At 31.8% G+C, this 24,173-nt stretch overlaps 4 protein-coding genes across 11 annotated transcripts; all 4 read left to right on the top strand.

The window, feature by feature from the left end:
• Positions 1–2,193: 2,193 nt before the first annotated feature.
• Positions 2,194–3,884, top strand: LOC114174076 (thaumatin-like protein 1). The gene is made up of 3 exons (XM_028058824.2): positions 2,194–2,599; positions 2,689–3,349; positions 3,471–3,884. The coding sequence occupies exons 1-3, from the start codon at positions 2,527–2,529 to the stop codon at positions 3,733–3,735; spliced, it is 999 nt and encodes a 332-aa protein (XP_027914625.1). The 5' UTR covers positions 2,194–2,526; the 3' UTR covers positions 3,736–3,884.
• A 6,899-nt stretch (positions 3,885–10,783) lies between these two features.
• Positions 10,784–12,198, top strand: LOC114174100 (thiosulfate sulfurtransferase 18-like). The gene is made up of 5 exons (XM_028058854.2): positions 10,784–11,207; positions 11,342–11,421; positions 11,520–11,590; positions 11,719–11,772; positions 11,953–12,198. The coding sequence occupies exons 1-5, from the start codon at positions 11,059–11,061 to the stop codon at positions 12,046–12,048; spliced, it is 450 nt and encodes a 149-aa protein (XP_027914655.1). The 5' UTR covers positions 10,784–11,058; the 3' UTR covers positions 12,049–12,198.
• Positions 12,199–12,926: 728 nt separating this feature from the next.
• Positions 12,927–16,823, top strand: LOC114173170 (MLO-like protein 4). Of its 5 annotated transcripts, XM_028057416.2 has the most exons (15): positions 12,930–13,174; positions 13,255–13,312; positions 13,414–13,631; positions 13,703–13,819; positions 13,906–13,966; positions 14,046–14,149; positions 14,427–14,501; positions 14,870–14,955; positions 15,137–15,186; positions 15,622–15,662; positions 15,759–15,929; positions 16,008–16,043; positions 16,161–16,228; positions 16,337–16,397; positions 16,495–16,823. In XM_028057416.2, exons 1-15 carry the CDS (start codon positions 13,049–13,051, stop codon positions 16,762–16,764), a joined length of 1,542 nt encoding a protein of 513 aa, XP_027913217.2. In that variant the 5' UTR covers positions 12,930–13,048; the 3' UTR covers positions 16,765–16,823. The 5 variants fall into 5 exon arrangements, with proteins under 5 accessions (XP_027913216.2, XP_085525650.1, XP_027913215.2 ...); XM_028057415.2 differs by having other exon boundaries at positions 12,927–13,168; positions 15,759–16,043; XM_028057414.2 differs by having other exon boundaries at positions 12,929–13,174; positions 15,759–16,043.
• A 1,343-nt stretch (positions 16,824–18,166) lies between these two features.
• On the top strand, positions 18,167–22,593 carry LOC114174258 (26S proteasome non-ATPase regulatory subunit 4 homolog). Of its 4 annotated transcripts, XM_085670163.1 has the most exons (11): positions 18,167–18,288; positions 18,402–18,515; positions 18,795–18,900; positions 19,636–19,750; positions 19,829–20,038; positions 20,144–20,477; positions 20,540–20,663; positions 21,239–21,342; positions 21,443–21,511; positions 22,235–22,294; positions 22,385–22,593. In XM_085670163.1, the coding sequence occupies exons 1-10, from the start codon at positions 18,277–18,279 to the stop codon at positions 22,283–22,285; spliced, it is 1,239 nt and encodes a 412-aa protein (XP_085526289.1). In that variant the 5' UTR covers positions 18,167–18,276; the 3' UTR covers positions 22,286–22,294; positions 22,385–22,593. The 4 variants fall into 4 exon arrangements, with proteins under 4 accessions (XP_085526289.1, XP_027914866.1, XP_027914868.1 ...); XM_028059065.2 differs by having other exon boundaries at positions 20,144–20,456; positions 22,235–22,593; XM_028059067.2 differs by having other exon boundaries at positions 20,564–20,663; positions 22,235–22,593.
• The last annotated feature ends 1,580 nt before the right edge of the window (positions 22,594–24,173 follow it).

The raw sequence follows: 24,173 nt of genomic DNA, 5'->3' as shown, positions 1-24,173 counted from the left end.
ATTGATTTTTTGCAAGAATTTGTTTCTTACTTACTTGGATCCTTGTGTCCAAATTAACTAGAAACACTGAACTTAAAATAAGTATAAATTTGTGGATTTAGTTAGAAATATTCAGAAAATCTAATTAGAAATGGTTAAGTTTGGACAATTCATTTAGCGTTCATTAAATAATGAATATTTGTTTATGTATTTTGATGTTGATGGTATATATTGATCATGTCACCCAAATTATTTTAAATAGGAGGACTCATATTTAAATTGGTTATTGAATTTGTTGTCTAATTAGTTGCTCAAGAAATCAATGAAAATGGATATTCAAGGAAATGGTTGTAAGATAGAGTTTTGTTTATGTTAATTTATCCTTAAACCCTAAATCCTAAACACATAATAATTATTTTAAAAAAAAAATTAGATACGTGACGTAATTTAACGTCGTGAGTACTATATTAACACTAAATTAAAATATATTTAAAATCTAAAGAACCAAATAAGATTTTGAAAGAAAAACTAGTGACTTATGAGTACTGTCGGGTCGACCCGCAGACCTGCGAAAAAAATGTGGGCGGGTCAGAGTAGTGAACTCGCAGGCTTGCATAGGTATGTGGATCGGCTCGCAAGTCCACATAAAATTAAAACAAAAAAATTTGTACTTGTGTATATTAATTACTTTTTTATGGACTTTTGCATCAACGTTCCAAATTCTTGTATAACTGAAAAAGACAAGTATTATTTATTTTTTAATGTGCTAAAATGTAAAGAATACATTGTGTATGTTATAGTATGAATATGATGAAAATGTTGAATTATCAATTTATCATCTAATTCTCCAAAGTCTTTACTTAATTTTGTGAACTTCTTAAAGATTATCAAATTTTAAACATTAAAAGTTTTATCATATAAAATAAATTAAAAAAAAAAATAAAAAAAGCGGATCAGCCCACAAGTCCACAAACGAAAAATATGCGGGACGAGACGGACCAACCTGTGTTGCACAGACCTTATGCGGACTAGACCTAAACAAGCTGGACCGTGGACCGTTCTGCACGGCTACCCTACTTCCGAGAATTTAATAATAAAAAATAAGAATAAAGAGAATTTGATAAATTGCTCTCATCCTGATCTAACCAGCTTCTTCACTCTTCTATTGTACCATGACGTCATCGTACTCCAAATTCACAAACCAATTAGGGAAAAACAAAGAAAACGGTGCTGCTTGTCGGTACCAAATTTGCATGATTTGTTTGGATATAAAGTTTTGCTACTCCTGCAACGTTACTTTCCTTCTCATACACTCATGTAATAACCTTCTTATTACAAAATCAATACATTTATTATATCATTTTAATTAAAATTAAACTATAGTATAAAATAAGTTATATTGTAAATGTATGTTTTATAGTTATTGTTTTTTAATTCGAAATATATAATAAATATTTAAGTTGTTAGCTAATAACTGCAATGTAATAAGTATTATAATAAAAATACACATGATAACATATAGAACACATGTAAAGGTATCACTCGCAGACAATTTTTAAAATGATTTCTGGTTAAAAATATGTAAGATAATAATTTATTTAAAACATATTGAATTATATATATATATATATATATATATATATATATATATATATAGAGAGAGAGAGAGAGAGAGAGAGATAAGATTGTCTATTTTGAAACAATATTGATGACTCTAATGTTCGTCTTTTAATTTATAACTAATTCAAAACTCAAATTCAATACATTTCATTTTGAATATAAAATAAACTATATAAAATGAAAGTTTTTAAGATGTTTTCTGTATAGCTATTTTTTTTCAATATAAAGAAAGCAAGCATGAGAAATCCATTTAAAACAAACCTAGAAATTTAAAATTGCATTATCATAATGACAGAGGCTACAATCCAAATTAATCATGTATATACATATTATAAAAATAAAGGCGTTTGGTTCATAAATGGTATATAATATAGTAAGGGTTGGTTTACCTGCACTCGTGAAAAATGTGGATGTGGCAATCAAGAGAGCCATGAATAGTACGCCACATCACCCGGTTGCAACAGAAGAAAAATCATTTTGGTGCACTAGATTTTTTTGACCGACACTACCAATATTTTCTTTTTTGTTTCCACTGCACTCCCTAACAAAAAAATGAAAAAAAAAAAAAAACACATCACAGGTGAGTGGAAACTGGATTCACCCCTCTTTCCCCACTCTGTCTCTCTCGCTCACTCCTCCAGTTACAGTAAACAAAAGTGTGTCTGTTTCACTATCTTTTGCTGATACATTCTTTATAAATAACGATGCAGAGGTTAGCATTCAGATTCCCCCCAAATCTCTTCATCTTCTTCACTCTTTTTCTTCATAGAAAGAGAGTGTTACACTTATAATTATATGTATGTTACTAGTAGCAGCACTTCATAAAGCAGAGATTCTTCATCCAAATTCTTTATCCCCTGTTTATCGTAAATAACACATATCATATCTTATCATATCACAATCCAATAACCCACAACCTAACAAACAATGGCTCTGTTCTCATATATCCCACACCCTTCTCAAGCACTTCTGGGCATCGCACTCTTTCTCGTTTTCAGAGGTAAATTTAAATTTTTTATCAAATTAACGAACTGGGTCTTAAAGAATTCATACATAGGAATAACCAAATTATATCGTTCATGGTTTCAGGGGTTTCAGGGGCAACCTTTACGTTCGTGAACAAGTGCGATTACACGGTGTGGCCAGGGATTTTAGGCACGCCGCAACTCGCAAGCACGGGCTTTGAACTCGCCAAGGGGGGTTCCAGAAGCTTCCAGGCTCCGACCGGTTGGTCCGGAAGATTCTGGGGCAGAACCGGTTGCCAGTTCGACAATTCCGGCCGCGGGACTTGCGCCACCGCAGACTGCGGTTCCGGAGAGGTCGACTGCAACGGCGCCGGAGCCTCCCCGCCGGCGACTCTCGCCGAGTTCACCCTCGGCACCGGTTCCATGGACTACTACGACGTGAGCCTCGTCGACGGCTATAATCTGCCGATGATGGTGGCGGCGAGAGGCGGGTCGGGGTCCTGCGCCACCACGGGGTGCGGCGAGGATCTCAATCGGCGTTGCCCATCGGAACTGAGAGTGGAGGGCGGCGACGCGTGTCAGAGCGCGTGCGGCGCGTTTGGGAAACCGGAGTATTGCTGCAACGGCGCGTTTGGTAACCCTTCGACTTGCAAGCCTTCTACTTACTCCGAAATTTTCAAGTCCGTATGTCCGAAAGCGTACAGTTACGCGTACGATGATGCCACCAGCACGTTCACGTGTTCCGGCGCCGACTACACAATAACATTTTGCCCCTCTTCTCCTAGGTAAAGAAAATTACAAAAAAAAAAAAAAACCTTAGTTTCGTTTCGTTTAGTCCTATGTTTTATGCTTCTTACTTGTTCATTTGAATTCATGTAATTGAGATTCGTTTTGCTGTTTTCGCAGTTTGAAGTCTTCAACAGATTCGAGTCCAAAGGGAACGGATTCTGGGTCCGGGTCTGGGTCTGGGTCTGGGTCTGGGTCAGGGAGTGTGACGGGGACAGGTTCATCGGTGGAACAATCTGAATTGGCTTCTACTTCGTGGTTAGCCGACATGGCAACGGCGACAGGGGCCGCGACGCGAGCAGGTTCTTTTGTGACTTCAAAGGTGGCTTTTTCGGTGGTTGTTGTTTTCATTCTTTCTCTTTTGGTGGGTCCCTCTCTCTCGTAGTAGTGACGTTGCAACACTCTCCTTCTCTATCTTCTTTCCCTTTCACACAAACTCCATCCATACACATTTATCAGAACAGAGTACTATGGTGATGGCTAAATTCTATTTCTGTAAATTCTAAAGTAATGCTACAACAAGCGTTTCAATCATTTGTTGGTTAGGTTCCTCTAATTTCTTTAATCTTGGACCTTTGGAATTGGAGGGTAGGGTATAATAGAGGGAATTAGTGGGTTTTGAGGCCCATCATCAACTTTTAAATAAAAACACCACAAAAATTTGTTTCAAATGTTAAATAAATATAAGAACAAATGCTACCACCACGTATGAATCCAATCATTTCACGGAATAATAACCCATGCCTGCATATGATTTTTCTATGCTTAAGTGGAACTACACCTCACAATCAACGTGTATATATATATGAACTTCAAATTTAATTACACGCATTAGCAAGAGAATCTCTTTTCAAACAAGAACTTCATATAGATCAAATTAAGATTATTTAATAGTTAATCCGATTTTGTCTCTTGATTTTTGGTTTTATGACGAATGAAACTTAACTTTCTCGTGGCTTAAGTTCCTTCAACGATTGGGTAATATTTTGTTACTGAACCTTTTAAAGTATAAGTTGGTTTGTGGTCCACAAGATCATATCTGGTATAAATCCAGATTTATGATAATCCATAAATATTTTGAAGATAATTAAGTTAGTTTTTTGGTAATTTTTATCTTTAAAGACATAATTCAATCTTGGAATAGTCTAAAGTCATAAACATCAAAATTCTCTCTTGAGATCACCGCAACGTTAAACTAGAACATGATTAAAAAAATAAATTGTTTCAGCGGGAGCTTTGCAAAGAATAAAATAAAAATGGATGACTTCAGATGGAAAATAACTTTTAAGTCACACAATTCAGTGAGTGTGAAAGGTGGTCCAAAGTGTGTATTCTAAGTTCTCTTATTCCTGTGTATATAATAATTTTTTAATATTTTGTTAATGGACAAAGCGGTGAAAAATACTTCATATAAATATGGATTCGTTAAACTTATTAAACTATAAGTAATATAAATGTTAAATATGTTTTTTTCTTTAATTTTAGGTAAAATTTGAAAGTAATTCACTTTTTAAATTTTAGTTTAATTTAATCTTTTAAATTTAGAACCGTGTGGATTTAATCTTTTAAATCAAATTTTGTGAGGTTAATTTAATGTTTCAAATATATTTCATGATAATATTGGAGTTGTTTATATGATTTATTAGCCAATATTGAAAAAAATGTATCAAATTGTGTAAACAAATCAAATGTTATCATAAAATATGTTTGAAACGTCAAATAAATTTAACAAAATTTAGTTAAAATGATTAAATTTACACAATTCTAAAAATAATAGACTAAATTTGAAAATGTATAAATTCCAAATTCCATTGAGAGATAAATAACATATTTAAATTATTTTAAATTATACGGCGGATATACATCCACAACATAATTATTAACGTAATATAAAAAAAATTATACTGTAAAGCGTCAATTATATCACGTATGTTTTTCTGTTTTTCTGACGTGATTGTATAAAGATTACTACATATTATTACATACACGATCGATGAATTTTGGTGGATTTTTCTTTTTTTAATAAACCGAGGGATTGATATAACTGTACATGAGAAGTAAATATTGATTATATAAATACATTAAAAGTAGTATTGAGCTTTTAAATAACACAATACTTAAATTCTTGGTTTCTTTTAATTTTTATCCTCTATACATATAGCAGACATGTTAAGAAGAAACTATTTTAGGAAACATACAAGACACCATAAATCTAAAAGTTGGCGTCCTTTAATTAAAAGAACAAAATGGAATAAGAGTTTTTGATTCTGAACTTTACGAGCACACCAACAAAATATTCTTGATCAGACAAAAAACCAAATAAATAAGGGGTTAACTTTCGCGACATTACATTATAGTCTTATATTCTTTATATTTCTTTTTTTTTTCTCTTTACATTAAAACAAATACTACATAGGTTCTAATTTCTTTCAGGTTTCATACAATTGGACAGCATATTTTTCTAAATTAGGGTTAAAGATGTTTTTATCCTTCAAATGCTGAATTTTGAAATTAGTCCATCTTGAAAAATTTATACCAATTTAGTCATTCATCTTTAGAAATGCGTGGATTTGTTAAGTTTATTTAACATTTTAAACGCATTTTATAATAATATTTAAATTAACATTAAAACGAAAATGTGTCAAATGGTGTAAACAATTCAAATACTATCATGAAATACACTTGAATCGTTAGATAAACTTAATCAAATTTATTTAAAACAACTAAATTTACACATTTTTAAAGATAAAGAACTAAATTGGTTAAAATTTTTGAAGATGAACTAATTTTACTACTTGAAGGACAAAAATATATTTAATCCTAAATTCTATTCTTGTATAGAAAACGGTTTTTATGGAGAAAAAATGTTAACAAATAAAATAATGAAAAAACTAAATGAAATTTTAAAACTACACAAATTTGATAATTTTTTTAATTAGTTAATGCAAAAACTTGAATGATAGTTATTTGAAAAAAAAATTTGCTTTGTGCAATCTATGATTGATAAACAGAAAAAAATGAGAAGAGGGTAAGAACTCAAAGAAAAAAGAAACTACTCCTATTGAATTCAATTATTTGAATCTTATATATGAGAGATATTTGGGGAAGATATTTGTGAGGAATCTGAAAAAGATAATAACTTTGGGATGAACGTTGCGTTTTCGTCCACAAAAAGTTTGAACTATCTATCATGATTTAATTGGCAGAGAGAAGAATATCTAAACAGCTAAGAAATTTTTAACTTGTATTTTCGAACCCTTTTTCAAGGGTCATGTTGAAGGAAGCTACCTTTGGTTCTTTCTTTTCATTGATTTCTATACAAATGAAAGATCATGAAAAGGATAGAAAAAAGTGAAAAAAAAAATGAATTGAAAGATCGATGAAGCTTTTGTGCACGATGACATAGGGTGTTCATACAAAAAAACTTTCATTGATGAAGGTGGCACATACTTAATTGGTTGAGTTAAGATCAAGCTTTGTCAAACTCTTTTTAGTTGTTTACTGTCATTACTAGAAATTTTTATATTTTTTTACAAATTTGTTAAAATTTTTCGTAAAAAAATACTTTTTCTACTATTATTTTTTTAAATTTTAATTGATAACGTGATAATTATTTCTTATAAAATTATAAAATTCACAATTATTTTCTACAAAATTTATTACGAAAAATATTTTATACAAAATATTTTGTAAAAAAATTGGTATCAATTTATTGTAAACTTTTTTCACAACAAAATTTATAATTATTTTTAAGAAAAAATTTTCAAAATAAAATTGATAAGAAATATGAATTTTTTTAGTAGTGTATAATTTATTAAAATCATAGATTAAATTTATAAATAAAAAAATTGTAATTATTTCTTAAAAAAATTCAAAATAAAATTGGTAGGAACTATGAATTTTTTTAGTAATGTATAATTTATTAAAATCATAGATTAATTTTATAAATAAAAAATATTAGCATCACTTTTTGTGTTGCAATTTTACTTAACGATGAGAAAATGTTTTAAAGTTAAAATATTAGAGTAAGTCAAATTAAATCACATAAGAATAGTAGATTTGAATACTATATTTTTTCTTAATCTAAAGTTACGTTATCACGAAAAAGAAAGATTTGACCTAAGAGAAAATGGTGATAAAATATAATGATTTATATTTCTTTTATGTGAAATTTCTTTCGTAATGTTTCTTATACTAACTATTTTTCACTAAAATACTATTACTCAATTTCTAATGTTGTAGAAAGATAATTTTGCAATCATTATTCTCTGATCACGGGTTAATAAACTAATTAATTCGGTGAGTAAATTGCTGATATAATCAATTTTAACACTTTTGTAATGGTACTTCAGAAAAAATAAAAAAAGAGAACAATTCTAAATTAATTTAGAAGTATATATTTTAACGATCTACGAACAAGCCAATTTTAAAAAAAGTAAAGCAAGGCTTTTGTTATCGCATTCAAGATGAGATAGTTGAAAAGCTTTTTCCTTTTTATGATCTGTGAAGGCACATTTCAGACACCAGTTGTTATCAAAAAAATGAAATAAAGTTACAGATTTGCCAAAACTAGGGCATCCAAATTGCTACACTCTATTCTGATCAAACCAGATTCCATTTCAAGTTTTCAAGAACAGAGTGGTTGTTGTAAGTGCTACTCATACTTTCACCAAATAGGATCTTTTGGCCTTTCAGATAAAAACCCACATGACTAGTAACACAAAGAAAACAACTAAATCATCTTTTGGTCCCAAAATATGAACATCACTTATGATTTCTCAGTGCTTGTTTTCTTTCTAGTTTCAACTTTTTCCCATATGTTTCTTCACGCCAAAGGCAAATGCCAAGTAGTTTTTCAGAAAGCCTGCATAAAAATAGGCATAGATTTTGAAGAAAATGTTTGTCACGAAGTTGACTTTAAGTTTAACTCAATCCCACAAAACCGGTTTGTAAGATAAGGTTTGCATCTCACTTATATCTATGATAAAATTGTCTTATTTCTAGTCAAATATGAGACTTCCAACACACCCTCTCACGCCAAGGTATATACATCTTGTGCGTGAGAGTAGAAATTAATGGGTGGTCCGTTAGTGGTCCGATAACGGGTGGAACAGAATGTCCAAGAAATTTCGCTAGGATAGACTTTTTTTTTTTTTAAATAATGGCTCTGATACCATATTAGAATAATGGTTTAAACCTAACTCAACCCCAGTAAGATGATGTTTGTATCTCACTTATATATTATGATGAAATTGCCTTATCTTTAGTGAATGTGAGACTTCTAATACACTGGAAACAAAACCTCAATAGAAGTGCATTATTACAACTTACAACAGAAAAAAAGAAAAAAAAACATGCACACCGATGTTGTACTTGGTTTAAATTGTGTCTTGACCCTGTTTAGCTCGTTCCACTAGTAGTTTTGCTTTGTCTACAGCTATATGAAAGCTTCTCTCATTTGTTACTTTGAAGCTTCAAGATAAGAAAACCTTTTGAATGTTCAAACCAATAGAATTACGAAAACTGTATCACCTTAACTTCAACAAAAACCGTTCTCTCGCCATTCACATAACTGAGACAACAATATTCAAGATTTTTATCAAAGCAATATAAAAGAGCTTTTACTTTCCTTTATTTTCTTGGATGCAATGATGAAGTGGATTAAAAAGGATTCGTGTTTTAAATCCTAGTGTACCACTTTCATTTGGAGTCACATTTATTCGATTAAGGTTAACCTTCAAATATGCTGCATTCATTTGAGCAACTTGCATGATGTAACAAGAGACCAGTGCTTCCAATGTCTGGTTTGTGGCTTGCAGGTATGAGTTGATACCACTCATTATTGGTAAATTCTTTACTCGGACAAATTGGAAGGATATGCTACCTCTAAAGTATTAGAAATCTAAATATAAGTATTTAAGTCTTAAAATAAAAATGAAAAATTTGAATTTGTAGATTGGACTTGTGTCATATTAGTATTGTATTTTTTCAGTAATTTAAAAAAAAAAAAGACTTATTAATGATATTAGAGTTCATCATTCATTTATTAACATGTTCAAGTACAATATACGTAAAGAATTTAAATATAAAGATTCTTTGTCAAGTACAATATAAGAAAGTTACCGTTGAAATACTGCATTAGTCGAAAATGTTTTCATTTGAGAAGTATATCAATGTATAAATGACATAGTTTAAGGAAGAGATGGTTGAGAGTCTAAATGAATCTAAATATGAAATTAAATATAAATAAGAAAATTAAACAACTTTCACATAAAAAAACTCATAAGTCAAATTTGTTGTCCTAAAATTTTAGATTAGAAATAGTATGTAAGTTGGATTTATACTTATTGGTATTGTTTTTCCCATATTTAATCTTCAGAAAATACCTGTTTAAGATCCATCTAGAGCTTAAAAAAGACATCTACGAAATGAGTTGTTCATACAATAATCGTAAACCTGAAAACTTAAGATTTTATGATTATTGTTCTTTAGTTTTTTACCAATGTATTCACAATAAAATTTAAGGGTAATTCTGATTTGATAAGGGATCATTTTCTAAAGTTGGAATAGAGTTTAAATTCACTATTTGTTGTTATTTTACAATTTTTAGTTCTCGGTTGCATTGACAGGAAAGCCATTTCCTTTCGACGGTTTTTCTTCCCGCACTCCCAATTTTTCTTCCTTCACCTTTAAGTTGGACTATGAAGACTATTATGTCCTTCAAAAACATAAAAATAAATTATAAACTAAATATTTTCGTAATGGGCATCCTAAGAATGAAATTCAATATCTTGATTTTTGAGAGTTGTTAACACCGATTTTTGAAAGTCAATAACTCCGGTTTTCAAAAACCCGTAATTACAAATCAAAAGGTAGCATGAAATTATAAAAAAGTTGGGGTGTAGGAAGAAAATTTAGGGATGCAGTAAGAAAAACCCTCATTTCAATATTATGGAAAACACAAGCCCAATTGTAGTATTACTTTAAAAAGTTTCATTATTCTTTGGGTCAATAGGTTTTTCACAGGCCTGGAGTGGGTTGGGCTAGAAAAGGGTTTCAAAAAGGCCGTCGTGTATGGAGCTGAATGGATGTAAGTAAACAATGCACAATAGGAAGTGAGATTTCCATTTTTATTACTTATTTCAATATTAACCTTTACTAGCACGTTTATATTTTAATGTTTAGGGTATTTTCACATTAATGTTATTAAAAAAAAATAGTTAAATTATATTTTGAAATAAAAAATATATAACATTCTAGAATTTAACAGGCAACTGAATTTAGTTTGATTTTAATGTAACTTCAAAAACTATGAATCCGATACTTGAATCGGTGAAAACCAGGAATCATCAATGTGATCCATATTAGATACGATAGTGTAAGAAATCTAATTAATATATAATTCAATGAATTTATCCTAGTGTCAAATAAAGAATAATTTCATAATGAGTGAAATTTGACGACGCCACGCCCACAGAAAGCGAAACCGAAACAGCTGCTGCAGCAACCAAGCACCAGCAGCATAGTATGTTTCCTCGTATCTTAATTCAACGGCGTTGTGTTCTTTTACCTGGAATGTTTGATTTCAAAGGGTTAAACCATGCAACAGAGCACCCTGATACCGAGTTTTGATCAGTCATATATATATATCCACGTGCTGAGTACACATAAATAACGTGTTTGTGCTCAGCTTCTATAGAACTTGAACATGGCATTTTCGGTGGCCCTGTTACCCCGTTGGTCGGTGTTTCTTCTTTTGCTTCTTTTCTTTTGTAACACAGGAGCAAAGGTTGTCACCATTGATGTGCGTGCAGCCAAGGATCTTATCCAGACTGGTTCCATTTATCTAGATGTTAGGTAACACATGTAATACGTAGTATGTTTTAAGGAGTTCTTTTGTTCTTCTTTTCCTAATTGGTTTTTTCAAGTGTTGGATAATGTTTGTTTGTTTCTTTTAAAAGAAGCTAAATCTTTTGGTAAACAATATATAGGACTGTGGAAGAGTTCTCGAAAGGGTATGTTGATGCAGTTAATATTGTTAACATTCCATACATGTTGAATACACCAAAGGGTAAGAAACTTTTCAACCCCTAATACTAACCAAGACCAGTTATCAGTTTTAGGTTACAATTTTTGTACGGTTAACGAGTTTGTGATTTTGAACGCCAGGCAAGGTAATGAATCCAGATTTTCTGAAAGAGGTTTCTTTGGCTTGTAACAAAGAAGATCATATCATTGTGGTAACTATCCCTTTCTCTTGCTCCTTTTGATTCATTTTTTTGCATTCAAAATACAAGCTTCAATTTCAACTGGTTAATGTTGGTTAAAGTCAACATCTGTTTATGTTTTGTATGAATCTGCATTTCAGGGTTGTCAAATTGGGAGGAGATCTTTCTATGCAACTTCTGCTCTTCTGTCTGATGTAAGTTAGTTCATGTCAACATCAGTATACTTATTCATCTCAGTTTAATCTCGAATAAAATATATAGTTGTGGCTCTAAAATATCTGAACATCACTCTGGCTATAATTTTCCTTTATTTACTTCATTTGATAATGGCCGGTGATACTAATTAACTTGTATTGGTTTGATTTGAATTGCAGGGTTTTAAGAATGTGAAGGACATGGGAGGAGGTTATGAGGAATGGGTTATAAACAAGTTCCCAGTGAAGATACCAGCAGCCAAAGAGGAGCTATAATATCCAAAGATTGGACCTTAATTCTTTCTTGTAAATGTACAACTTCTTAAATTTCGTTAGTCCTTGTGTTGTGTGCATACAACATGAACTCATGATCTGATGATTATCTTGCTATTTCAATTGAAGAAAACCAAACTGGTTTCATATCAAGTGTTGTGTTCTTTTTTCTTTTTAACTTTGCCTTGCTAATGTTTTTCACTTTCTTGATCACAGATTTTTTCTTAACTCAACTTACTAGTAAATTCTACTAATATTAACTACGTTTTTCTTACAAGAAAAAAGATCCATAAAGTTCAAGTAATTTGATTAAGTTTTTGGCACTAGTTGGAGTTGGAATGACATGACATGGTGGACGAGTTCAATCATTCAATATTAAAATTCACACCAACCGCTACTGCGTGATGGAAAAAGCAAGAGCAAGATTTAGTGACATTGGGTCAATGGACCTAATTGTTCCTCAATGAATATGAAAATAATAAATGCGTTGTTCAACTTTAAACGCACGTAGATATGTATGATTTGTGGTTTGTTAAGAACAGTAATTTGTTTATTCATTTATTTTCCGCTTTCTCTCTTCATCAAGATCCTGATCCAATTCTGAACATGTTGGATCTGCGTATTCTTATTGGTGAACAAGTGACCATAACGTTGTGTCGTTGTTCAAACGTGGCCATGCGACAGATCCCACTTGAAATAACTGGTTAACCGAACCTGACATGGTTATGAGATCAGTAAATGGGACCATTATTCTCAACTAGTTCGTGGCAGCACAAGCATGTGCGTATTAATTTTCTGAGGACAAAGTCTCAACATTTTGCCTCAGCAAAGCTACCACCAACTCTATCTCCGCATCAATGGCCCAAACTATGTAATGCATTGAAGAGACAATGCACACTGTAGAGTTGTTTGTTCTTTTCTGATGTCTTTTTTTCGTTATAAGCCCCATTGAAGGACATAACTTTCATGACAGTGCGTGTTGTTTTGAGGACGAATACCAGACATGGGGGAAGAAAATGGTGAAGGAAGATCCTTAGCTGAAACCCCCACCTATGCCGTGGCAACTGTGATCGCTGTCCTTGTTTCTTTTAGTTTCCTGTTTCAGGGCACGTTAAAAAAACTGGTAAAGGTACGTACTTTATGATTGGTTTGTCTCTTCTTCCAATGTCTCATTGTTATGTGTGTGTTATATATTGAATAATGTCACAGTGGTTGGACAGAACCAAGAGAAAATCTCTGCTTTCTGCTCTGGAAAAGATCAAAGAAGGTAGGGAGTTGTAACCCCAAAAGGGTTCATTAGTATTTTTCTTTTGTTATGTATAATAATGGAACTTACTATTACATGTTTTTTGAATGATTTTTAAGCAGAATTGATGCTTTTTGGGCTTCTGTCATTGCTGATGGGTCATTGGATTATTTTTGTGGCAAAGATTTGCGTTAAGTCATCGGTTATAAGCAGCAGATTTTTTCCGTGCCCATTGGAAAAGAGTTCTGTGAAACGTGTTGTCTGGTTGAGTTCAGAATATTCAAATAGAACAGTTGTCAAAGGGCAAGTGAACAATGGCTTGCGAAATTATTGCCCAGAGGTAGTGATTCTATTCTGATCAATAGTTCCAAAAAGGCCAATTTCACTGAAAACTCATCACTTTCTTTGCAGGGTCACGAATCATTGGCTTCTTATGAAAGTCTTGAGCAGCTTCATCGCTTTGTGTTTGTTCTTGGGGTCACCCACGTTACCTATAGCTTTCTTGCTGTTGCCCTGGCCATGATCAAGGTTAAAATAGCCATGTCATGAACAAACCTTCTCCCTATTCTATTTTCTTTGGTGGCACTGATTATCTTATTTTAGAGTACATTCAGATATATAGCTGGAGAACATGGGAAAACGAAGCAAAGACTATTGCTGTACAAAGCATTCAAGGTTCTGACATATTTTGCAGTACATTAAGCTTGATATTCTTTATACAATAATCCCTTTTGATCAAATTGTCTTAGTTTAGATACTTCACAAAGTACATCAAGCATAAGATTGAGGCGGCTTAATACATTCATCTTTCACCATACATCCCATCCATGGAGTCATCACAAAATTCTTGTTTGGCTGGTACTCTATACAGTCATTTTGTTCCGTCTTATTATTCCCTTTAGGCAATAACATATTTGACAATGTAAGAAATTTTGCATCTACTCATGGTTAACTACTACATTTTGTTCTTATTTCATTGTCAACTGTAGTACGTGTTCAAATAAAATTTCTTTCTTCCAAACATGTTCACTAAAGATTGTTTCCAATAAGAGAATTGTGCCAATATGCTGTGTGTTTGTTAGTTGCCATAGCAGTTTTCTTGGCTTCTTAGAATACTGATGAACCTGTATTGCAGCTATGCTTCAGCCGCCAATTTTGGAGTTCCATTCACCGAGCTGATTACATGGCATTGCGCTTAGGCTTCATTACTGTGAGTAAATTTTTTGTCACAGCATACCAGTATCTTCCATCAAAGAAAAAAGTTTAGATAAGCCATAATAAGTCCATAGTTTTGAACTGAATGAATAACAACACAACACCAAGTTGATGGAGGAAATTAATGGAGATATTGATTTTTTTTTCGTGTAGTACGTGTTATATATTTCTGTACAATACATCAAACTGAAAACAAAAAAGGGAAGTTAATTAGTCATGCATGACTCATAAGAGAACGTTGTAACCTTTTTCTACTTTTCTTCTCATTGTGCAAAAAAAGGTGGAGATGAATAACTGAAGATGAGAATTTAAGTTTACTAGCTAATATTTCTTCCTTTTCTTCTTTGTTCTGGTGTTCTATAGAACCATGATCTTCCCACAACATACGATTTCCACAACTATATGCTTCGAAGCATGGATGAGGAATTTCGTGACATAGTTGGAGTTAGGTACTGTTCCTCAATTCAGATGAATTTGCTAGAGTCATACTATATAGATTTTTAAGGACAACTTAATTAAATAGGGAGATTTTTTTTCTATGATTAGCTATATTTTTCTACTTCTTTGTTTGTGGTATATGTTGGTCTGGCTCGTGAAACAAATTTGATAGTTTCTGAACTTGTTTTGCAGTGTACTTCTCTGGGTATATGCCATCTGCTGTATGTTCCTAAATTTTCATGGTAAGCTTTAGCTTAAAAGCATGTTGCTCAAACGTGATAGTATGTTACGAATTCAAGTGTAAATCTAAATCTCACATAAGTTAAAATATAAATGAGAAAATTGAACACCATATATATAAAGTAAAAAAACCCATAAAATCCATTGTCTTAAGATTTTGGTTAAAAGTGGTGGCAATTCCTTGTGTACACAGGCTCAGACATATATATTCTAGGTTGTTGTGATGATTCCTTATGGGAAGAGTGACATGCAGAAATAATATGCAACATCAGCCATATATATTGCAGGGTGTTGTGACGATGAAAACTATTACTTTCTTTTAGAATGTTAAGCATGTTTATGTTCTTGCTTAACTGTGGCATAGTCTTATGTTTTTGATATATTATGCTAGTTTTTATGGACCTAGTTTGAAACTAAACTTCATAATTTTCATTCAGGTAGCAACTTTTACTTTTGGCTTTCCTTCGTTCCAGCAATAGTAAGTCCTGATATTGTTTGCTAGAGCTTTTCCACTTACCATATACTAGTTATTACATTTCACTAATGATTTTCCTTTTATTGACTTGCATTCTAGTTGATCCTCATTATTGGTACTAAATTGCATCGAGTGGTAGTAAAGTTGGCTGTTGAAATAATAAATCGTTGCCCAAATGTGAAACCTCACCAATTTAACTTAAGAGATGAACTCTTTTGGTTTGGAAAGCCCAGGTTCCTATTACGGTTAATTCAATTGATTTCCTTCTTGGTAAGTAATATTCTGTTTCCATTTTGCTTTTTCATTGCTGATACACTTATATTCTTTCTCCCTGTTGTAATATTTCAGAATGCATTTGAAATGGCTACATTCCTATGGTCTTTGGTAAGAAACTGACATTTCGTTCATATGACAGTACATAATATTCTGGATTAAAGTGAGAACTTGGGAAAAATGGTAAACTTGCATTATCTTGAATTGTTGCCTTTATTTTGGGTTCAGTGGGAAATTAAAGATCCTTCTTGCTTCATGAACAACCGAACCTTTATTGTGATTCGCTTGTCATTCGGGTATGTATGTGTTACTTTTTTTGTCAATGTTCTTGCTCTTTTTACAGATTAAATTGAATCACAAATCCACCAAAATTAGTATCCATTTTTGCTCTTTTGTTGCCACAGGGTCATCTCCCAAGTGTGGTGTAGCTTTATAACGTTTCCTCTCTACGTTATCATCACACAGGTCAAGTTCTTGCTCATTTTTGTTGGAGTTAAAAAAATCATTTTGTAGCCTGCAGTGCTGAACTATTACAGTTATGATGTTTGTTATGTGAATGCAGATGGGGTCAAGGTTCAAGAAGACCGTGGTGTCTGAAAATGTGAGAAAATCACTCTCTAAATGGCAGAGAAGAGTGAAGGAGAGACAAAGTTATTCTTCTGCACTCCTTACTGCAACATCAATAAGTGAGGAAGGAAGCTCCTCAGGGACTAAAGATCTTTGTCTCTCTTATCTTGATCATGTGTCAAGGACTCAAGCAGATGCATCATTTCCAAGCTATGAAAATGATCCTCATGATATAATCCATGATTCATCTCCTCCATTGTCTTGAGATTGCTTAGTGTTATGAGTTAAATCGAAATACTTTATATAATCCATCTTTAACTTTTATTCTCTGCATAACAAAGTGAAAATGCACACAATCACGGTTAAACTGAATAATTTCTGCGCTACTATTACTATCAAAGGTTGGTTTTTGGGTTTTTATAATCCAGTAACACCTACTCACGCACAATCACTATTAAACTGAATAATGTTTGGGTTACTACTGTTATCAAAGGTTTTGGTGTTTTTATAACTCGGTTTACAACACATCAATCAACTAACTGAATGAAGAAGAGTTAGAAAATCTTAATCTACAAAAGGGTTATAACAAGATATTAACATTTTGCAAAAGAAAACTAAATATGGATGGCTTACTTGTGAGATTTTGAATGCATTTTTCAAGTTTGTGTTTTCTTAAGTTGATATGAGATTTAATTGATTTGATAGAATAAATTTAATTGTATATTAATATATTTAGATTATATTTTATAAAATAAGTTTTGAAAATATAAATTAAAGATGTTCTAATCCCACTCAAGTCTTTCCAGACAACTATATTTTAGGAACGACCATTGTATTATCGAGATATTGTTTGCTTTGGACTGTCGTCACGGTTTTGTCTTTAAAAGACATTTCAAAGAGTGGAGGGTAGATATTTAAATTGTACTTGACCTCGACTCTTAAGTGATATGAAACTGATTGGGTTTACCAGAACAAAAGATAAAATAAATTTTAGATTAAAATAATAATTATTGTACAACTTTAATAAATAAAAAAATATATTTAAGAATAAATTGATATTAAAATATAAATATTTATTTATTGTTTATGTTTATATATGTTGAACGATTTATTATCTTATAATAAAAATTAAATATTTTATTAATTAATAGATCACGTTTATTTTTTTAGTTAAATATTTAAAATCGACTTTATTCGCATCTCAATATAGAAAGTTTCACGTCTTGATTTTTGTAATTTCATGTTTTAATTTTCGGGCTTTACCTGCTTTTCCTTGCTGGTACTCTTTCTAGTTTTAGAAACAAATACAAGCTTAAGGTATTTTTACAGATTAATATTTCTAGAACAGGATTTTTAAAATAAGATTTCTAAACAAATTTTATGAAATATATACAATATTTTGTAAAATGAGTTTTTTTTCAAAATACGCTTGAACACATAAGATGCATTTTAACAAAATCTTTCTTAACACACGAAATACATTCCATTAACAAGCTCTTTTGTGTGTGTGTTTTTTCCTTTACAGCATTCTTTTTTCTCTTATTCCTCCAGCATAAGTGATATAGTAAAATGAATGAGGGTACTTTAGTCTTTTTCAACTAATGGGGTGCAAGAAGGAAAACCGCTAATAAATTCAGACAGGCCTGTTTTAGTAGGCCCAACAAGTTCCGTCCCCCTCTGTAGGACGCTGCACCAGATTATTAGTTTCAGAGAATTAAGAGGTGGGTTTGGTTTCAAAGCGAAGTTCTTTCAGTCTTTAGCTTCTGAATCTTCAACAATGGTGCTCGAGGTAATTCCCGATTTCCCCTCTCGTGTTGATTTCACCAACCATAGCAATCAATTTTTGGGTTTTTCATTGATGTTACGGTAACACTAGTTTCATCGTGTTTCTTTCTTCAACAGGCGACAATGATCTGTATCGACAATTCGGAATGGATGCGTAACGGGGATTACGCTCCTTCTCGATTTCAAGCTCAAGCAGACGCTGTCAATCTTATTTGCGGTGCAAAGACTCAGGTTAGGTTATGCTAAACCTTACAGTTTCTGCTTTTACATTTCCCCCCTTTCTCTTTTATATTTGTTATCGTTTCATTAATTTATTTAGTTTTCGAAAATTAGTTGGAATAGGATGAGACTCGGAAATGGGAATGTTAAAGCAGCCTAGTGATAGGGTGAACTAAGCGTATTTTTTTTGTTGATGTTGTGATTCAGATTAGGTTTTCAAATTCGAAGTTCAACTAATTGTATAGGTTCACCTGTGCTGACGAATTGTTTTGATTTTAATAATGTATACAGTCTAATCCAGAAAATACAGTGGGAGTTCTCACAATGGCAGGGAAAGGCGTTCGAGTTTTAGTCACCCCTACCAGTGATCTGGGCAAGATCTTAGCCTGCATGCATGGTCAGTACTTCATTAATTTTTTTTTCCCTTTTATTATTGTGTTGCTGCTCTAGATTGTTGTTTGGACCATGCCCTTTTGGTAAATCTAACCTTTTTATGAATTGGCTAAAGTTATTGTAGTTTTATTATTACAATTGGTGTTTTGTTATCCTTTGCGCTTATAAAATTACTTAGGTTAAAACAACTAGAGTAGTAACTAAAATGGCTGATACAAGCATCACGTATCTTGGAAATCCAGAAATCATTCTGTGCTTTCTATACAAAAAAGTTAATTGTATGACGGAATTGTTTTTTAATATTGGTTCCATAAAAATATTGACAAAATAATTAAAATTATGATGTGAGGATTATTGCATAACTACCTTCAATTTCTTCATGATTTAATTCTGATGTTCTTGTATATTTTTTAAGTCACTCGTTAATATATAGGAGATAACAGGTTTGTCAAACTTTAGTCTACGCAAACTCAGAACTTCCATGAACTTGACATGTAGACTCAATGACTCAACTTGTAAACTCTAAAGAGTATGCTTTGCAGAATTTAATAATTAAAATACTATCAGAATATCCAAAAAAGAATTAATACTATTTTAGTTAGAGCTATTCAACAAATTTGGTGGGGAGTGGATTCTGCCCGCATAATCAAACATGTCTGCTATATATTTTTCTACCATGAGTGTGTCGTTGTGGATTCTGCTTTTGTTGAAATATGATTTCGTTTCCCCCCTCATTTAGGACTAGAAACAGGTGGTGAGATGAACCTTGCTGCTGGCATTCAGGTCGCACAGCTGGCTCTTAAGCATCGGCAAAATAAAAAGCAACAGCAGAGAATTATTGTCTTTGCTGGAAGGTATGTGTATCTATGTTTTTTCCTTGTTGAAGTTGTATCTTCTGTTGTTATTGTCTTAATTATCTCAATGTTTTTCAGTCCTATCAAGCATGAAAAGAAGATGTTGGAGATGATAGGGAGAAAGTTGAAAAAAAACAGTGTTGCCCTTGATATTGTTAATTTTGGTGAAGAAGACGAGGGGAAGTCCGAGAAGCTGGAAGCACTCCTTGCAGCTGTTAACAATAATGATACCAGCCACATCGTACATGTTCCATCTGGTCCAAATGCTCTTTCTGATGTACTTATAAGGTTTATGGGTTCACTTTCATGTTTTACTTTTCTTTTTGATCTCTTGTTTCTCCCATTTTTTTTTTGTCTAACTTGAATAAATTCATATTATGTTGTTTGTGGCAGTACACCTATTTTTACCGGTGATGGGGAAGGTGGAAGTGGTTTTGCTGCAGCTGCTGCTGCAGCAGCAGCTGGTGGTGTATCTGGATTTGAATTTGGTGTGGATCCAAACTTGGATCCAGAATTGGCTCTTGCTCTAAGAGTTTCAATGGAAGAAGAGAGAGCCAGGCAGGAAGCAGCTGCAAAGAAGGCCGCAGAAGATGCTTCCAATCAAGAGAAGGGAGGTGAGCAGCAAGCCAGCTCACAAGATGCAACGATGACTGATCATGCCAGTGCAGCAATGTCTAATGCTGAGAACATTACACGTGATATGATGGTTGGTTATGAGAATCTTATGGTATGAGAATGCCCTATTATAGCAGTAATTTTGTTATTTGTATTGACTTCTAATGGAAACAGGACGATGAGAATGCCCTTCTACAGCAGGCACTAGCAATGTCAATGGACGATCCTGCCATTAGCCATGATGTAAAGGATACAGATATGTCAGAAGCATCTGCAAGTGATCCCGAGTTGGCTCTTGGTGAGTTTTATGCTTTTACAGTCTTGATATCAAAAACACAGATATAGGCATGGATACTCTTCAAGACGGTAAAACTTAAGTGTCCCACGAGGCGTTGAACATGATGACTTTATTTTGGTCCAGTATGAAAACATACACAATTCCTTTTTAAAGTGTCCAAGTGGATCATAGTTCTTCCATTAAACATGGATAATTGTTTTGCATATTGTGAATCTATTTTTTCACATTTGGAGAAATGCCTTATTTATATATATCTTGATGATTGAACTAGTTATCAAATATAGTAATTTAATCTACTTTTCAAATTTCAACATGGTGCAGAGAAGATTTCTTCACGTGTGTGCATTTGGAGAAGTAGATAGGTTTTATCATATAGATTCCAATGAATAGTGTTTGTTTTGTCTGCATTTACATACTTTCTCAGCTAGCTGCTACTTGTTTTTAGGATTTCGATAAGCTTACTATGACATGTACACAGGGTTAACATGTTAGTTTTTATCTTACGATCTCTAAGTCAATTAAAGCTTCAGTGGTGTTTATGATCTTTTCCGGTTTTTGGCATTTGTTGCTTGCAGCTCTCCAGTTGTCAATAGCAGATAGTGCAAAGGATCAAGCAAGTCAGTCGGACATGAGCAAATTGTTGGCTGATCAATCCTTTGTATCTTCTATCCTTGCATCTGTATGTCTATAAATCCAATGTTTATTTATTTAGTTCTTTGAACACAGTGTATTCATGCAGTGTACTTTTTGCGCTAAATAATAATTCATTGCTTCTGCAGCTTCCTGGGGTTGACCCAAATGATCCTTCTGTCAAGGATTTACTGGCGTCCATGCAAAATCAGTCTGAGGTTAGTCTTTCTACTATGGAAAAAGATACATTCGATTTGAAAGAAATCGTATTAGAGGATTTCTGTGCAGGCATAGTTACAGTTCTTGGCCTACTGTAACCTTTCCACTCTCTCCTCCTCTAATTGATATATATTTTTTCATTATTCGAAAGTAGTCGAATTTGCTTGGTAATATCCTACTACTAATGGAAATACTGTGTGAAGCGTTTATGATGTCTGCCCATTGAAGGCCATGAGGACAGTCGTGGGCTTTAATTTTTAATATTGAAACACAATAAGACAGCACAACGTTCACTATTAGATGGAGTTAGAAAATGAATGTTCTTAATAGAAAATGAAATTATCTCACTCTCATCAGTGGTTGTGTGCTTTCTTTTTTATTTTATTTTTTAATTATTATCAGGGTTAATATTGTGCTTGAAGTTCCGTGACAAGTATTTGCTGTAATAGTATATTTTTAGATGTGCTTTTTTGGATGGATAACAAGATTTTTATACATAGATTAATTTTGGTACTAAGCTTCTGATATTTTATGCCTAGTGCTACTTACTATCTCAAATTTGAACATTTTCTTTGCTTATGGGGTGGGGCACATGGTATTTTGCTCTCTCTCTCTCTCTATATATATATATATATATATATAATATATATATATATATATATCTATCTATATATATCCTATGCTATGCTTCTATCAGTTTTGTGATCGTATTGTTTATCCAGCCTCAACAGAAGAACGATGACAAGCCATCAGAGGAGGAGGAAAAGAAGTAACTTTGCCATGTATGGTTTTATTTTGTTGGTAGCATTTTCGCGGCTGTTAGTAATCGGAAACTATTTTTAGCATGTTCCAATTTTTGTGTCTATACGCAGGTAATTGGAACTCAATGCATGTATTGTTGAATATTGTGTATGGTTAAAAATGGTCTTCATTCTCATTCTCATGTCTTATTCTTGGTTGGAGCATATCATGTGAGAAGTGCTTCAAAGAACTATTTTTATACAGAAGGAAGTTCCTACATTTAAATGTATTTTTTAACCTCATCTCGATATTTATGGTAATCCGTTTCACTTTAATGTTACATTTTTTTTTATTTGTATACAAATATTCTTAGGTTATCCTGTGTCGTGAAGAAAGAATTTAGTGACTGCTATGTTTTTGTGCTATAGAAAATAAATAGAGTAATAAACTCTGTCACGAAAACAAATTTTAGTTATGTGACTTTAAAATTTTATTATTTGTGCATAATTTTGAAAGGGAGGATTTTTAGTGCTGTAGTTTCATCTTTGAAGTACGGGTCCATTAAAAAAATCATTTTGATATTTTTTTTATTTGGTTTAAATCCTTTAATAAGACTTTCTTTTAATGTCGAGATTGATTTGACAATATTAAGAAACTATGTTCATGAGTCCTAGGTGATAAACTTTGGATACCGTGTTAATAAATAAAAACATTTATAAATAATTTATTGTTTTTAAAAAAAGTATGATTACTTTTCCGAAATGCTCAAGTTTAAATTTTCATTTTTAGACAGACCATATTTTGTGCAACCGTTGCTTTGAACAAATATGTAGCTTCTGGAAAAGTATAATAATTCCAAGACTAAATTGTTTCTAAATATGTTATTAATTTATCACAGCACATTCTCAAACTTCAGTTTTTTTCTTCTACCAAAAAACCCTCCACCAAAATTTTATTTATTTATTTATAAAATTCAAATTTTATTTAATATCCTTCTTTCAATATTTAACGATAGTATTTTTTAAGAGTACTTAAAATTATGATAAAACTTATAGTACCTTAATTCTTTCAGGTGGTTTTTTCTTGTATCAAAGTCTTATTTTCATAATTTTTATTTCATTAAATAATTATATACTAACATGGTAAAATTTAAAATATGGTTGGGGAACAAAATACTTAAATTTCTTTCTTTTTACACCATTCTTATTCTACTATTGGTTGAGTTATAATATCTTTCTTTTTACACCATTCTTATTCTACTATTCAAGTTTTATTATCTCATTTTTATCTCTCAAATAAAAGTTTATATCATTTACATATTACGAATATAACGAATAAATATTTTTTGTTCCTTTTTCATTTTTCACCAAATAATATATATAAAATATTCATAATTACACATAAATAAAATTATAACAACAAAAAAGTTTATTAATTTTGAAAAACTTAACAAAAATGTTCTTTAAATAAAACAAAAATTAAGAATGAAATATGTGTTTTTTATATTATTTAATCAAAATGTGTAACTATAAAAAAAGTGTAATCAAAATTATTATAAGAGTGATTAAATATGGATGGAGATAAAAACTAGACAATTATGTATATATTTATTTCTATCTTTATACTCAATTAAAAAACATGACTGTTTCTGGTATCTATATTTCATCTATGTCAATATTTCATTAAAATGAGGACGAATTTGAAAAATATCACATGAGGAGTATACTTGTCTTTTGATATGATTATTTCAAATATATTAAAATCTTTAGATCTTTATTGAAAGATTTCTGAATATTTAATGGTGTAATATTTAATAACATTTAAGACTATTGACCCGTTACTTATTTATTATTTATAACATCTTTTATAACTCTCATAAGTTCTCATTTATTTCAAACATTTTTTTAATGATTTTTTCTT

Source organism: Vigna unguiculata, chromosome 2 (assembly GCF_037176805.1).
Source record: "Vigna unguiculata cultivar grain cowpea cultivar isolate G323 ecotype 2 chromosome 2, ASM3717680v1, whole genome shotgun sequence".
Classification (NCBI taxonomy): Eukaryota; Viridiplantae; Streptophyta; class Magnoliopsida; order Fabales; family Fabaceae; genus Vigna; species Vigna unguiculata.
The sequence above is the reverse complement of the archived record's forward strand: the minus strand, read 5'-3'. Positions and strand labels throughout refer to the sequence as shown.

Coding starts and splice junctions, on each gene's coding strand:
- LOC114173170 (XM_028057414.2), top strand. CDS start 13,049: ATGGGGGAAGAAAATGGTGAAGGAAGATCCTTAGCTGAAACCCCCACC. Junction 13,313..13,413: donor TCTGGAAAAGATCAAAGAAG/GTAGGGAGTTGT, acceptor ATTTTTAAGCAG/AATTGATGCTTTTTGGGCTT. Junction 13,820..13,905: donor TTGCCCTGGCCATGATCAAG/GTTAAAATAGCC, acceptor GAGTACATTCAG/ATATATAGCTGGAGAACATG.
- LOC114174100 (XM_028058854.2), top strand. CDS start 11,059: ATGGCATTTTCGGTGGCCCTGTTACCCCGTTGGTCGGTGTTTCTTCTT. Junction 11,208..11,341: donor TCCATTTATCTAGATGTTAG/GTAACACATGTA, acceptor AACAATATATAG/GACTGTGGAAGAGTTCTCGA. Junction 11,773..11,952: donor CTTCTGCTCTTCTGTCTGAT/GTAAGTTAGTTC, acceptor TTTGAATTGCAG/GGTTTTAAGAATGTGAAGGA.
- LOC114174076 (XM_028058824.2), top strand. CDS start 2,527: ATGGCTCTGTTCTCATATATCCCACACCCTTCTCAAGCACTTCTGGGC. Junction 2,600..2,688: donor ACTCTTTCTCGTTTTCAGAG/GTAAATTTAAAT, acceptor TCATGGTTTCAG/GGGTTTCAGGGGCAACCTTT. Junction 3,350..3,470: donor TTTTGCCCCTCTTCTCCTAG/GTAAAGAAAATT, acceptor CTGTTTTCGCAG/TTTGAAGTCTTCAACAGATT.
- LOC114174258 (XM_085670163.1), top strand. Junction 20,039..20,143: donor CTTTCTGATGTACTTATAAG/GTTTATGGGTTC, acceptor TGTTTGTGGCAG/TACACCTATTTTTACCGGTG. Junction 20,664..21,238: donor TGATCCCGAGTTGGCTCTTG/GTGAGTTTTATG, acceptor TGTTGCTTGCAG/CTCTCCAGTTGTCAATAGCA.